General features: G+C 44.7%; 1 protein-coding gene across 3 annotated transcripts in view; it reads left to right on the top strand.

The window, feature by feature from the left end:
- ACAP2 (ArfGAP with coiled-coil, ankyrin repeat and PH domains 2) overlaps positions 1-16,262 on the top strand; it is a 252,506-nt gene that overhangs the window by 215,199 nt on the left and 21,045 nt on the right. For 2 of the 3 annotated variants that reach the window (XM_063916433.1, XM_063916434.1), the window contains 3 exons: positions 6,987-7,079; positions 7,729-7,937; positions 8,237-8,346. In XM_063916433.1, coding sequence (XP_063772503.1) covers positions 6,987-7,079; positions 7,729-7,937; positions 8,237-8,346 — 412 coding nt within the window. The remainder of the gene's footprint in view (positions 1-6,986; positions 7,080-7,728; positions 7,938-8,236; positions 8,347-16,262) is intronic. The other variant, XM_063916435.1, reaches the window with a different exon arrangement.

The raw sequence follows: 16,262 nt of genomic DNA, 5'->3' as shown, positions 1-16,262 counted from the left end.
TTTCCAAAGGGATCTGTTGGACAAATGGTCAGGGTCGCATCCTCAGATGCACCTGCGAATAACCCTGTCGCCAAGGACAAGGGTATATCTTCTGTGGTGGTTGCAAAAGGCTCATCTATTGGAGGGCCGCAGATTCGGCATACAGGATTTGATCCTGGTGACCACGGACGCCAGCCTGAGAGGTTGGGGAGCAGTCACACAAGGAAGAAACTTCCAGGGGGTATGGACGAACCTGGAAAAGTCTCTTCACATAAACATTCTGGTACTAAGAGCAATCTAAAATGCTCTAAGCCAGGCGGAACCACTCCTGCAAGGAAAACCGGTGTTGATTCAGTCGGACAACATCACGGCGGTCGCCCATGTAAACAGACAGGGCGGCACAAGAAGCAGGAGTGCAATGGCAGAAGCTGCCAAGATTCTTCGCTGGGCGGAGAATCACGTAATAGCACTGTCAGCAGTGTTCTTCCCGGGCGTGGACAACTGGGAAGCAGACTTCCTCAGCAGACACGATATTCACCCGGGAGAGGGGGGTCTTCATCCAGAAGTCTTCCACATGCTAATAAACTGTTGGGAAAGACCAATGGTAGACATGATGGCGTCTCGCCTCAACAAGAAACTGGACAAGTATTGCGCCAGGTCAAGAGATCCACAGGCAATAGCTGTGGACGCACTGGTAACACCTTGGGTGTACAAATCAGTATATGTGTTTCCTCCTATGCCTCTCATACCAAAGGTATTGAAGATTATACGGTGAGGAGGAGTAAGAACAATACTAGTGGCTCCGGATTGGCCAAGAAGGACTTGGTACCCGGAACTTCAAGAGTTGGTCACGGACGACCCGTGCCCTCTACTTCTGAGAAGGGACCTGCTACAACAGGGTCCCTGTCTCTTTCAAGACTTACCGCGGCTGCGTTTGACGGCATGGCGGTTGAACGCCAGATCCTAAAAGGGAAAGGCATTCCAGAAGAAGTCATTCCTACCTTGATTAAGGCAAGGAAGGAAGTCACCGCGAAACATTATCACCGCATTTGGCGAAAATATGTCGCGTGGTGCGAGGATCGGAGTGTTCCGACGGAGGAATTTCAACTGGGTCGTTTCCTACATTTCCTACAATCAGGATTGTCTATGGGTCTCAAATTGAGATCTATTAAGGTTCAAATTTCGGCCCTGTCAATATTCTTCCAAAAAGAATTGGCCTCAGTTCCTGAGGTACAGACTTTTGTTAAAGGAGTACTGCATATACAGCCTCCTGTGGTGCCTCCGGTGGCGCCGTGGGATCTAAATGTAGTTTTAGATTTCCTCAAATCCCATTGGTTTGAACCATTGAAAAAGGTGGATTTTAAATATCTCACATGGAAAGTGACTATGTTACTGGCCCTGGCTTCCGCCAGGAGAGTATCTGAATTGGCGGCTTTATCTTATAAAAGCCCTTATCTAATCTTCCATTCGGATAGGGCAGAACTGAGGACTCGTCCGCATTTTCTCCCTAAGGTGGTATCAGCGTTTCACCTGAACCAACCTATTGTGGTGCCTGCGGCCACTGGCGACTTGGAGGACTCCAAGTTGTTGGACGTTGTCAGAGCCTTAAAAATATACATTTCAAGGACGGCTGAAGTCAGAAAATCTGACTCGCTGTTGATACTATATGCACCCAACAAGTTGGGTGCCCCTGCTTCTAAGCAGACGATTGCTCGTTGGATTTGTAACACAATTCAACTTGCTCATTCTGTGGCAGGCCTGCCACAGCCTAAATCTGTTAAGGCCCATTCCACAAGGAAGGTGGGCTCATCTTGGGCGGCTGCCCGAGGGGTCTCGGCATTACAATTCTGCCGAGCAGCTACGTGGTCGGGGGAAAACACGTTTGTAAAATTCTACAAATTTGATACCCTGGCAAAAGAGGACTTGGAATTCTCTCATTCGGTGCTGCAGAGTCATCCGCACTCTCCCGCCCGTTTGGGAGCTTTGGTATAATCCCCATGGTCCTTTCAGGAACCCCAGCATCCACTTAGGACGATAGAGAAAATAAGAATTTACTTACCGATAATTCTATTTCTCGGAGTCCGTAGTGGATGCTGGGCGCCCATCCCAAGTGCGGATTATCTGCAATACTGTACATAGTTATTGTTAACAAATTCGGGTTATATTGTTAAGGAGCCATCTTTAAGAGGCTCTTTCTGTTATCATACTGTTAACTGGGTTTAGATCACAAGTTGTACGGTGTGATTGGTGTGGCTGGTATGAGTCTTACCCGGGATTCAAATTGCCTCCCTTATTGTGTACGCTCGTCCGGGCACAGTACCTAACTGGAGTCTGGAGGAGGGTCATAGGGGGAGGAGCCAGTGCACACCACCTGATCTGGTAAAAGCTTTACTTTTTTGTGCCCTGTCTCCTGCGGAGCCGCTATTCCCCATGGTCCTTTCAGGAACCCCAGCATCCACTACGGACTCCGAGAAATAGAATTATCGGTAAGTAAATTCTTATTTTAAGGTCAAATTTTCTGACCTTAAAAATCTGCAAACACTTCCAGGAAAACAGAGACACTTTCCATAGTGTCTCTGTTTTCCTCTGTTCTTGTTAAAGTCTTTGTACATCTTCTTGGGATTTTTAACATTACATACAAGAAGTAGGGATTTGCAAAGACGTGCTATGGGAAACTGCGAAATGCAAATTGCTCTTAAACTCATAGCATTGCATGCATGTATGTATGTATCTATGTGCTATTTTCCATAATAGTCTGAACTGATAAGATGGATATCCAGGGGTATAAATGTCAGTGTGTAAAATCTACTGGATGTCATTGCACAGTGTTCAGATAGCCTGATCCTATAAATGTAATTGCTGTGCGGTGCCAGAGCCCCATCTGTCTGTATTCAGAAATTACAGTCATTGGCTTGTTGTGTATTAGCTAGCATAGCAAGCTCTCTGGTTTCATCAGCATTTGTCAGAACAGTGGATTGTTAGAACTGGTTTGGTTTCGGTGCAGTCATACTGACCAAGGCGATCATACAAGTTATTGATCTTTCTGTGCAAGCTGCTACACAGCAACCCAACAGCTTTAGTGATTACAGGGAGGTGGGATGTCTACTAGCACCAGAATGTGTACAATACTAAAACCGCTTATTTATTTGATTAGTAATAACATTTACTTAGTGAATGACACATTCATATTTATTTTACAAGCAGTCTGTATACTGGTCTCAGTTTCCCTTTTGAAGGAGTACTGTCAATATTTTTAAATCAAACTCTTTTGACCAATTTATGCTGTTCCCCATGCTTTAGTGTCTCTAAAGGTGCATACACACAGTGCGATGTTTGCTTATGATTTAGACTATATAGTCAAAATCGTGAGAAAAGTTAGCACATATCGCACCGTGTGTACACAGCTTGCGATATTGATGCGCGCTCCTGTGGGGTCGGTATCGCAAGAAATAGACTGTGCAGGCAAGCAATTTTGACTATATTGTGTACAATCTAGTTTCTAGTATAGTCAACATTGTATATAGTCAAAATCGCACCTAGTCAAAATCGGTGGTTCTGGGCTTAGGGGAGTTCAAGAGAAATCGGCACTTAGTCAATATCTCACCGTGTGTATGCACCTTAAAAAGCTTAGCTGCATGTGCTTTGAAACATTACAAACTCGATTTGTTTTCTTTTTTTTTTTTTCAGTTGTCACTTGTGTTAACATGAGTGCAGAATTACACTGGTTGGCAGGGCCGTTCTTGTGGGGCTCTGCGGGGCTGGCAGCGCTTAAGAATTCCAAAGTCACAGCCTGTTTTTAAACCATCGGTGGGATGTAATGCCACCCGTGCCCAGCGGCTGTGCGGGATGCTGTTCGAACTCGGACGTTTTTTAAATGGGCAATCACTTACGAGGCAAAACCATATCTTGTAAGTGATTGTCCCTTTAAAAAAACGTCAGAGTTCGGCTGGCATCCTGCACGGCCACCGGACTGAGGCGGAATTACATCCCGCCGCATATCTTAATATTGTAACTAAAAATCATTCTATGCATTAATATATGTGTGAATAAACTTGTGCCCCCACAGCACACCCACACCTTTGGCTCTAGGGCTAATCTTGGTGTGTGTAAAATGGTCATTTTACATAGTCTGAGAAGCTAGGAAGCAAAGCTAAGAGTCTGTCTCAGCTGCCTCTTGTTTTTCTATCCCAGTAAACACAATAACGTGGTGATTCAGTTCTCTGCCATGTTTGGCTGCACAAATGCCCAAGAATTGCAGTAGGCCAACATCACTCCTTTCCCTGCGCACCTCTATGGCGACGTTAAACACGGCTTGCTAACATTCCAGACGTCTCCACAGTGTTCTGCCGGCACTTTGCTGTCATTGCCGAGAACTGAATTTCCACCTGAGAGTTTAAAAAAATAAAAAAAATAAAGGTTTTGAAAAAAATAGGTTGAACATATTTCTTTATTTTGCTTTTTCATTTTATTTATTCATAATAATAGAAAACAGAAACGTAACATTAGTCTTAAGGCCCATACACACTTGACGATAAAATGAGCGACGTCGTTCATTTCAGCCCTCATCAACGACGTCGCTCATTATATCGTCAAGTGTGTATGCATGCGACGACCACCGATGCGCGGCCCCGCGGGACGTTAACGACCCTCGCTTATCTATGGAGCATATATGCTCAATTTCCACTATGTTCGTTACCGACCAGAGACGTCGTTGAATGTGTATGGTGTGAACGACCAACGACCAAGCCACTATTCACCAGCCCTGTTCCCAGCTCATTAGTTTAATAAACTGTTCAGCTTGGATGCTTCAACGATGAATGGTCTTTGGTATGCTCATGTCGTTTGCTCAGCTGTTCAAGGGAAGTTCAAGGGAAGTCGTTAACGACGGTCGTTAGCGACGTGTGCATCGTCAAGTGTGTATTGGCCTTTAGGAGACCACATAACACATACAAGCGGCTGTCGGGATTCCGGCATCGGTCTTCTGAACGCTGGAATCCCGACAGCCGGCATTTTTACTGCATCCCCGTACAATTATCTGAATAGTGTTTATTTTATTATTATTTTTTGCAAGCTTACCATCTTTGTAACTATGCACTGAATGCCAAGCATGCTCTATATTTGTTCTTGCATTACTGGCAGGGCTACAGTCAGAATATGAAGTTGCTGTGAGGAGGTGAACAGAGGAACAGCAGGACAGGAGCAAGTCACTGTGTATAAAGTTACATATGATACTGTTCTGTCACTTTAAAATAGAAAAAAAATACCGGTCCCTCCTTTTCCCAAGCAAGTTTTAGTATCACTTTTCCCATAAACATATAGTTCCCAATCACTGCGAACATGATGCTTTTTTTTTTTTTTTCTTGCAATTTGGTCAATTTCTCTGTTTCTTATCATGGTTATATGTCGTAGCTGTGTAATACTTCACATTCAAGCATACATGTTAAAATGCTGAGAAACTATCTTTTCTTGGTAACAGTTGAGGAAGGTAGCTCTCAATGTACTTGAAGTATTACAGCCCACAATGCAGGTTGCTTATTGTGAGCCAGACTATACCTGGGAGCTGTAGCTTTCTGCACCATTGCCCACCAGGCATTACCTTAAGGAGTGTAATGATAACTTTAGCAGGGACTTCCTCAGAAGCAAATTCCTAGTATTGCGATTTAAACATATGTTTGGAAATATAATTTTGAGGTGTGTGTGTGTGTGTGTGTGTGTGTGTGTGTGTGTGTGTGTGTGTGTTTCCATGCAAGCCAAACCATTATGACTGACATGGAGTTACTGAAATTCAATACTTTGTGAAAAGAAAGAAAAAGAAAAGCATGTCTTTTATGAAAGTGCAGCCACGGCTACTGTTTAATATACTACCTTTATTGATGTACCTTTAAAACTTATCAAACATATCAAATTTATGTTTAAATCCAATTAAAATAGCAAAATAAAAACAAGATGGAATGTAGAATAATGTGAAATATCCCTTGTGATGTAGTTCTTTTGAGTGTCGTGTAATGTGGGGATAGAATGACTATCTCTTCCATTGAACAGATCAATACGCACGGTATAGCTTATTTGTGAGTACTTTGTCACTTTAATTACAGATGGTGGTTATATGGTCTTCATCACCGTATTATTGTAGACAATACTTTCTATGATTTGTTACTTCAATTTTACACTCCTTTTGAGGCCATAGTTTGTGCCACTTTATATCCCTTGCATCTGTATCAGCTATTATATCAGACTGTGGAAAATATATAATTATGATGGAAACAATTGATTCCAGTATGGTTCCATCTTTTGCTACATATTCAGTTATTTGGACAGTTCACAGCTACTGTACCTTTGGTCATTTCCTGTTTGGGCAGTGTTGCTGGATATGGCTGTGTGGCAGCACCTTATGAAGCATGAAATGCTTTCTGTGCAAGAGACCCAATCTTCTGATTATAAATGAAACATGTAATAGGCATTTATAGTCAATTTTTACTATATTCTCTGTCGAAGAAACCTCCTGATCCTTCATTACAAACCTCTGGGTCTGTATAATTCTTATGGCATACCTTGTATGGCATACTCTAGTATTACCGCTTTCACACATGCAGCTAAATCCCGGGTTTTTGCACATGAACATGCATCGACATCGGATTTCTGCTTGCGGGAATGCAAACTACACTGGACTAGGGTCGGGGCTGAAACCCGAGAATATGCCAGCTACTAGACCCAACAAATTCCCAGCTCCTATGTCTGAAAGAGGTAAAAGTGAGACTACAGTACAATGTCCCAGAAAAATGACTAGAGCCCTTATAACTGTACTAACATCAACAGCCCTGCTGTCCTCTGCTCACCTCCCATCCAGTGTATATGGCTTACTGCAGCATGTACATTACTTGTTTGTGTTACTTTCAATGAAATGAGCACAGTTCAGTGCCTGTGATTGCAATGCTTCATGCAGTGTGTGGAGGCGTACATGAAAGCACCAGACCTTGAGTCCAATCTGTTTTATATTATTTTACTAGTGAAGAGCAATGACAGTGGCATTCAGTTCAGCGCAGATGGTAGTCGGGAGCTCCTAGCAGCTACAGTGTCTTCCAACAGTTTGTATGATGCAGGTTAGTGTTTTAATGGCTAGTGATCAAATAATAATATAATTTTTTTTTAGAGAGGTAAGAAACCCGTGCTGCATTACCGCATTTTTCACATTGAAGTCATGAGATATAACTGGGTAAATAAATCAACCCAGGATTGAATGTGTGTGTCATATGATTGGCCGATGTCACAACCTGGGCCAACCTCTTTAGCCAGGTTCCCTACATATCAAAGTTGTTTTCTTTAATAGCATTATACCGATTATCCGCAGGGTTAATACATCTTGTGACGTGGTATACATTTTCAGTTTTCTATTTGTCTAGCTGTGCAGCATTACAATGCATTGGTAGTCCTAGGTTATCAGGCCGTCAAAATGACGGAACAACATAACCGTAATATCAGCAACGGCGGCTGTGTGCCCTCGAATGGAGCAACACTTGAAATGCTCTATTGAGCATCATCTACTGGCCACTGACACGCAAAACACTTGGCCCCCCATAGAGTTGAGGAGCAGCGTTGTTTTTGTATTATCTAGGATGTTTCGGGGGGAAGGGGGCGGGGGTTACTATAAGGGTTGCATAATAACAGTATAGTTTTTTGATAGTTATATATCCAGTAACACAAGGAGAAATGACTCTCCTTTAATGAAACAGTTCCTATATCTTATTTCAGAGTTTGGAAAGAAAGAGGAGAAACGGGATTCGGCAGTGTTTCAAGACCCCAGAAGCACTAAGAAAGTTCTACCAGGACTCCAGCTGTACCAAGCAGCATTTAAGCAGAACCTTCCAGTAATGGCTGAGGCCTTAGCTCAAGGGGCAGAAGTCAACTGGGTTAATGCAAAAGAAAATAACTCTACACCTCTTATACAAGCAGTGCATGGGGTATGAGATACAGACTCATTACTTAGAACATATACATACTGTACATTTATGTATCTGGCTGAAGCAACCTTGACACGGCTCCTAACTGTTGTGGAACTACAAGTTTGCGCATGCCATGGCAGCTAAACAGAAGACGATACTAGTGTTTTATAAGAGAGGGAGAGTTGCAGGCTTGTTTGCATCCCTAATAACAAAACATAAACTGGCGATTTGTTTTTCATGGGAGCTTTCCTAAAAAAAATTATTATTTAAAAGGAATCCTAATTATCTTTCCTCACAATTTTCATTTATGTGTTTAGGGATCGCTAGTGACCTGCGAGTTTCTGCTACAAAATGGTGCCAACGTTAATCACCTCGATGTGAAAGGGCGAGGACCGTTACATCATGCAACACTGCTGGGTCATACAGGGTAAGTGGCAAGAGAGAGATTCTACTGTATACAGTGACAAGGAATACATGTTGTAAATACAAATACAATTTGCCAAATGTATTACAGTGCTGCATTTAGCCCTTTAGGTGCCAGCTGTAGAGTGAAAATGAAAAGTAAAATAATGTGACCCATTACCAGACTTCCTGCCCATTTAAATTCAGCCCCTTATTCACGGGTAGAATAATGTGTATCTGATATTGGTCTGTGAAGGTATACAACGTAAAATGAGGATAAAATAATTACCTGTGAGGTATTTAAAATGAGCAGAGAACTTCCTGAATCTCCAGCCTGTATATATTCCTAACAGGAAACCCTTCATTCTTAAATAATTTTATGGTTAATAAAATAACAATTCAATTTCTCTATCGTCCTAGTGGATGCTGGGGTTCCTGAAAGGACCATGGGGAATAGCGGCTCCGCAGGAGACAGGGCACAAAAGTAAAGCTTTCCGATCAGGTGGTGTGCACTGGCTCCTCCCCCTATGACCCTCCTCCAAGCCAGTTAGATTTTTGTGCCCGGCCGAGAAGGGTGCAATCTAGGTGGCTCTCCTAAAGAGCTGCTTAGAGAAAGTTTAGCTTAGGTTTTTTATTTTACAGTGAGTCCTGCTGGCAACAGGATCACTGCAACGAGGGACTTAGGGGAGAAGAAGTGAACTCACCTGCGTGCAGGATGGATTGGCTTCTTGGCTACTGGACATCAGCTCCAGAGGGACGATCACAGGTACAGCCTGGATGGTCACCGGAGCCTCGCCGCCGGCCCCCTTGCAGATGCTGAAACATGAAGAGGTCCAGAATCGGCGGCAGAAGACTCCTCAGTCTTCTAAAGGTAGCGCACAGCACTGCAGCTGTGCGCCATTTTCCTCTCAGCACACTTCACACGGCAGTCACTGAGGGTGCAGGGCGCTGGGAGGGGAGCGCCCTGGGAGGCAAATGAAAACCTATTTGGCTAAAAAATACCTCACATATAGCCTCCGGGGCTATATGGAGATATTTAACCCCTGCCAGAATACACTAAAGAGCGGGAGACGAGCCCGCCGGAAAAGGGGCGGGGCCTATCTCCTCAGCACACAGCGCCATTTTCCTTACACAGCTCCGCTGGTCAGGACGGCTCCCAGGTCTCTCCCCTGCACTGCACTACAGAAACAGGGTAAAACAAGAGAGGGGGGGCAAAATAGTGGCAAAAATTATATTATAAAAGCAGCTATACAGGGAGCACTTATTATAAGGCTATCCCTGTCATATATAGCGCTTTTGGTGTGTGCTGGCAAACTCTCCCTCTGTCTCCCCAAAGGGCTAGTGGGGTCCTGTCTTCGTTAAGAGCATTCCCTGTGTGTCTGCTGTGTGTCGGTACGTGTGTGTCGACATGTATGAGGACGATATTGGTGTGGAGGCGGAGCAATTGCCAAATATGGGGATGTCACCTCCTAGGGGGTCGACACCAGAATGGATGCCTTTATTTATGGAATTACGGGATAGTGTCAACACGCTAAAGCAGTCGTTTGTCGACATGAGACGGCCGGACAATCAGTTAGTGCCTGTCCAGGCGCCTCAAACACCGTCAGGGGCTGTAAAACGCCCTTTGCCTCAGTCGGTCGACACAGACCCAGACACAGGCACTGATTCCAGTGGCGACGGTGACGAATCAACCGTATTTTCCAGTAGGGCCACACGTTATATGATTTTGGCAATGAAGGAGGCGTTACATTTAGCTGATACTACTGGTACCACTAAACAGGGTATTATGTGGGGTGTGAAAAAACTACCTATAGTTTTTCCTGAATCAGAAGAACTAAATGATGTATGTGATGAAGCGTGGGTTGCCCCCGATAAAAAGATGCTAATTTCAAAGAAGTTATTAGCTTTATACCCTTTCCCGTCAGAGGTTAGGGCGCGCTGGGAAACACCTCCTAGGGTGGATAAGGCGCTCACACGCTTATCTAAACAAGTGGCGTTACCCTCTCCTGAGACGGCCGCACTTAAAGATCCAACAGATAGGAGGATGGAAAATATCCAAAAAAGTATATACACACATACAGGTGTTATACTACGACCAGCTTTAGCGTCAGCCTGGATGTGCAGTGCTGGAGTAGTTTGGTCAGAGTCCCTGATTGAAAATATTGATACCCTGGATAGGGACAATGTTTTACTGTCTTTAGAGCAAATAAAGGATGCATTTCTTTATATGCGTGATGCACAGAGGGATATCTGCACACTGGCATCACGGGTAAGTGCTATGTCCATTTCGGCCAGAAGAAGTTTATGGACGCGACAGTGGTCAGGCGATGCGGACTCAAAACGGCATATGGAAGTTTTGCCGTATAAAGGGGAGGAGTTATTTGGAGTCGGTCTATCAGATTTGGTGGCCACGGCTACAGCCGGGAAATCCACCTTTTTACCTCAAGCTACTCCCCAACAGAAAAAGACACCGACTTTTCAACCGCAGTCCTTTCGTTCCTTTAAAAACAAGAGAGCAAAGGGATATTCATATCTGCCACGAGGCAGAGGAAGGGGGAAGAGACACCAACAGGCAGCTCCTTCCCAGGAACAGAAGCCCTCCCCCGCTTCTACAAAAGCCTCAGCATGACGCTGGGGCTTCTCAAGCGGACTCGGGGGCGGTGGGCGGTCGTCTCAAGCATTTCAGCGCGCAGTGGGCTCACTCGCAGGTAGATCCCTGGATCCTGCAGATAATATCTCAGGGGTACAGGTTGGAACTAGAGACAGATCCGCCTCGCCGTTTCCTGAAGTCTGCTTTACCAACGTCCCCCTCCGAAAGGGAGACGGTTTTGGAAGCCATTCACAAGCTGTACTCTCAGCAGGTGATAGTCAAGGTACCTCTTCTACAACAGGGAAAGGGGTATTATTCCACTCTATTTGTGGTACCGAAGCCGGACGGCTCGGTAAGACCTATTCTAAATCTGAAGTCCTTGAACCTGTACATAAAGAAGTTCAAGTTCAAAATGGAGTCACTCAGAGCAGTGATAGCGAACCTGGAAGAAGGGGACTTTATGGTGTCCTTGGACATCAAGGATGCGTACCTCCACGTTCCAATTTACCCCTCACACCAGGGGTACCTCAGGTTCGTTGTACAAAACTGTCACTATCAGTTTCAGACGCTGCCGTTCGGATTGTCCACGGCACCTCGGGTCTTTACAAAGGTAATGGCCGAGATGATGATTCTTCTTCGAAGAAAAGGCGTATTAATTATCCCATACTTGGACGATCTCCTAATAAGGGCAAGGTCCAGAGAACAGCTAGAGAGGGGATTAGCACTGTCTCAAGAAGTGCTAAAACAACACGGCTGGATTCTGAATATTCCAAAATCCCAGTTAATGCCGACAACTCGTCTGCTGTTCCTAGGGATGATTCTGGACACGGTTCAGAAAAAGGTTTTTCTCCCGGAGGAAAAAGCCAAGGAGTTGTCCGAGCTTGTCAGGAACCTCCTAAAACCAGGAAAGGTGTCTGTACATCAATGCACAAGAGTCCTGGGAAAAATGGTGGCTTCTTACGAAGCAATTCCATTCGGCAGATTCCATGCACGAATTTTCCAGAGGGATCTGTTAGACAAATGGTCAGGGTCGCATCTTCAGATGCACCAGCGGATAACCCTGTCTCCAAGGACAAGGGTATCTCTTCTGTGGTGGTTGCAGAGTGCTCATCTATTGGAGGGCCGCAGATTCGGCATACAGGATTGGATCCTGGTGACCACGGACGCCAGCCTGAGAGGCTGGGGAGCAGTCACACAAGGAAGAAACTTCCAGGGAGTGTGGACGAGCCTGGAAACGTCTCTTCACATAAACATTCTGGAACTAAGAGCAATCTACAATGCTCTAAGCCAGGCAGAACCTCTGCTTCAAGGAAGACCGGTGTTGATCCAGTCGGACAACATCACGGCAGTCGCCCATGTGAACAGACAGGGCGGCACAAGAAGCAGGAGTGCAATGGCAGAAGCTGCAAGGATTCTTCGCTGGGCAGAGAATCATGTGATAGCACTGTCAGCAGTGTTCATCCCGGGAGTGGACAACTGGGAAGCAGACTTCCTCAGCAGACACGACCTTCACCCGGGAGAGTGGGGACTTCATCCGGAAGTCTTCCACATGCTGGTAACCCGTTGGGAAAGACCAATGGTGGACATGATGGCGTCTCGCCTCAACAAAAAACTGGACAGGTATTGCGCCAGGTCAAGAGATCCGCAGGCAATAGCTGTGGACGCGCTGGTAACGCCTTGGGTGTACCAGTCGGTGTATGTGTTTCCTCCTCTGCCTCTCATACCAAAAGTATTGAGAATTATACGGCAAAGAGGCGTAAGAACGATACTAGTGGTTCCGGATTGGCCAAGAAGGACTTGGTACCCGGAACTTCAAGAGATGATCACGGAAGATCCGTGGCCTCTACCTCTAAGGAGGGACTTGCTTCAGCAGGGTCCCTGTCTGATTCAAGACTTACCGCGGCTGCGTTTGACGGCATGGCGGTTGAACGCCGGATCCTAAAGGAAAAAGGCATGCCGGAAGAAGTCATTCCTACTTTGATTAAAGCAAGGAAGGAAGTAACCGTGCAACACTATCACCGCATTTGGCGAAGATATGTTGCGTGGTGCGAGGATCGGAGTGCTCCGACGGAGGAATTTCAACTGGGTCGATTCCTACATTTCCTGCAATCAGGATTGTCTATGGGTCTCAAATTGGGATCTATTAAGGTTCAAATTTCGGCCCTGTCGATTTTCTTTCAAAAAGAATTGGCTTCAGTTCCTGAAGTCCAGACTTTTGTTAAGGGAGTGCTGCATATACAGCCTCCTGTGGTGCCTCCAGTGGCACCGTGGGATCTCAATGTGGTTTGGGAATTCTAAAATCTCATTGGTTTGAACCACTAAAAAAGGTGGATTTAAAATATCTCACATGGAAAGTGACCATGTTACTAGCCCTGGCTTCGGCCAGGAGAGTGTCAGAACTGGCAGCTTTATCTTACAAAAGCCCATATCTGATTTTCCATTCGGACAGGGCAGAACTGCGGACTCGTCCGCATTTTCTCCCTAAGGTGGTGTCAGCATTTCATCTGAACCAGCCTATTGTAGTGCCTGCGGCTACAAGTGACTTGGAGGACTCCAAGTTACTGGACGTTGTCAGAGCATTAAAAATATATATTGCAAGGACAGCTGGAGTCAGAAAATCTGACTCGTTGTTTATATTGTATGCACCCAACAAGATGGGTGCTCCTGCGTCTAAGCAGACGATTGCTCGTTGGATCTGTAGCACAATCCAACTTGCACATTCTGTGGCAGGCCTGCCACAGCCTAAATCTGTAAAGGCCCACTCCACAAGGAAGGTGGGCTCATCTTGGGCGGCTGCCCGAGGGGTCTCGGCATTACAACTTTGCCGAGCAGCTACGTGGTCAGGGGAGAACACGTTTGTAAAATTTTACAAATTTGATACTCTGGCTAAGGAGGACCTGGAGTTCTCTCATTCGGTGCTGCAGAGTCATCCGCACTCTCCCGCCCGTTTGGGAGCTTTGGTATAATCCCCATGGTCCTTTCAGGAACCCCAGCATCCACTAGGACGATAGAGAAAATAAGAATTTACTTACCGATAATTCTATTTCTCGGAGTCCGTAGTGGATGCTGGGCGCCCATCCCAAGTGCGGATTATCTGCAATAATTGTACATAGTTATTGTTAACTAATTCGGGTTATTGTTAAGAAGCCATCTTTCAGAGGCTCCTCTGTTATCATACTGTTAACTGGTTTTGATCACAAGTTGTACGGTGTGATTGGTGTGGCTGGTATGAGTCTTACCCGGGATTCAAAATTCCTCCCTTATTGTGTACGCTCGTCCGGGCACAGTACCTAACTGGCTTGGAGGAGGGTCATAGGGGGAGGAGCCAGTGCACACCACCTGATCGGAAAGCTTTACTTTTGTGCCCTGTCTCCTGCGGAGCCGCTATTCCCCATGGTCCTTTCAGGAACCCCAGCATCCACTACGGACTCCGAGAAATAGAATTATCGGTAAGTAAATTCTTATTTTTGCAATCCCTGGGGATTAATAAAGAAATTGTAATAGTAAGGGACAATCAGTACACACATGGAAATGCTACTAATAAATATGAAAAAATAAGCCATTATGGACATAGTACAGTATATGTAGTTACTGACAAAAGAATAACATCTCCAGCAAATAGTACTCATAAATATACATGGCAGCATTTCCAGCATACAAATGAAAAAGGAACAGTGAAGAAATGCGGAAAAAAAATCAGTAACACAGAACCAGAAATAAGAAAACATAAACTTAGCAGAAAGGTAATAAGAGCACGTACCACACTATCAACTGCCTCAGCAATATGTACCTCCTCATCTCCAAAGACGAGACTCTGGAAACCTGATCAAATACAAATACATTAAGCCCTCAGAGCCCCAAGCAGGTGACCCAGATAGAACCCCACCAACCACCATGTAAAGAAAGAATATACAAACAGTAGGTAGCAGGCTTCTAGTGGGAATCTCACAATTTTCTCCAACAATCAATTCCTAATCTATTCAAACTTTTCCTCAGCTTTACAGTCAATGGGGCAGATGTTTTAAGCCTGGAGAAGTGATAAAGCAGTGATAAGCGCAAGGTGATAACACACCAGCCAATCAGCTCCAATATGTTATTTGACATTTAGGAGCTGATTGGCTGGTGCGTTATCACCTTGCGCTTATCACTTTTTTATCACTTCTCCAGGCTTAATACATCTGCCCTACTGTATTGATAACAGTCGTGTTGGACGGTAGCATGCACCAGAGACAACCACTTATTATAATCAGATCCTGTAGAAGCTAGCCACGAATGGGCCGCACATACCTAAGCAAGCATACACATATTGAGTATATATGGTCTACTACATTATATTTATCTATAGCCTCCTCATCTAATGTGCCCGAATGGCATATGACAGGTGTATTTAATATATGAGGAATGCCAGTATTTATTAAAACCCGCAGAACTTAATCCTAGAATGTATGAACTATAGGGCAGTCCCATAAGAGCTGCCAAAACATGCCACTGTGAGTATTACATTTAGGACAAACATCAGATGGTCGACCCCGGAAATTTCCTCAGACGGACTGGGGTTAAATATGTACAATGTAGGATAACAAGCAAATCTGTTGAAACCTAAAAGCAGCCATTGAGAGACAGGGAAATTTTTGTCCCACATGATCCGGCCAAATGTAACATTTGCAGTATATTGATACAGAAGGGGATAATATACAACGGGTTTGGGCTGGGTGACCGGCAGATACCGAGCGCGGGTCATATGACCGGATCCCCATACAACAAACTCTTCATTTAGTAGAAGGAGCGTGGAGCTGGTTTGAAGAAAAATTCAGCTTTATTTTTAGGGGGTTTTGGGGTGACTTATTTCTTTTCTCTGACATTCATAGTTGCAAAGGTACAATAATTGATAATTACACATGAGGGGGCATATGTAATAGAGTCCTAGTTTGCCAGAGGTGTGGAATGGGACAGAGTAGGGACAATTTAATTATCAGTGCTGTACCCACCAGACATCCCCTGCTATGTTGGGTTGTGCACATTTCTATTGTACAACTTTTTAAAAATCCTATGGAGAAGCTATATTGAGGAGTGGCTGTTATGGCATTGATTCCTGCTGCTTTAGGAGACACTTGGGATATCACTGACACCTCTGATCCTGCAATGGCAGTGTGTCCATGAGTAAGGTTGGCTGAATTTTATATCTCGTTAAAAATTTATAAATTATAGGCCATTGCAAAATTGCTGGTCAGTAGGTGGGCATTGTCAATAGACAAAGCCAGTATTATGCAGAATGATATTAGAGATAGATATTTTATTTTATGTTTTAATTGTTCCCCACATGCATAAGATTTCAGGAGCTGTCTTTGGGT

This window comes from Pseudophryne corroboree, chromosome 4 (assembly GCF_028390025.1).
Source record: "Pseudophryne corroboree isolate aPseCor3 chromosome 4, aPseCor3.hap2, whole genome shotgun sequence".
NCBI lineage: Eukaryota > Metazoa > Chordata > Amphibia > Anura > Myobatrachidae > Pseudophryne > Pseudophryne corroboree.
The sequence above is the reverse complement of the archived record's forward strand: the minus strand, read 5'-3'. Positions and strand labels throughout refer to the sequence as shown.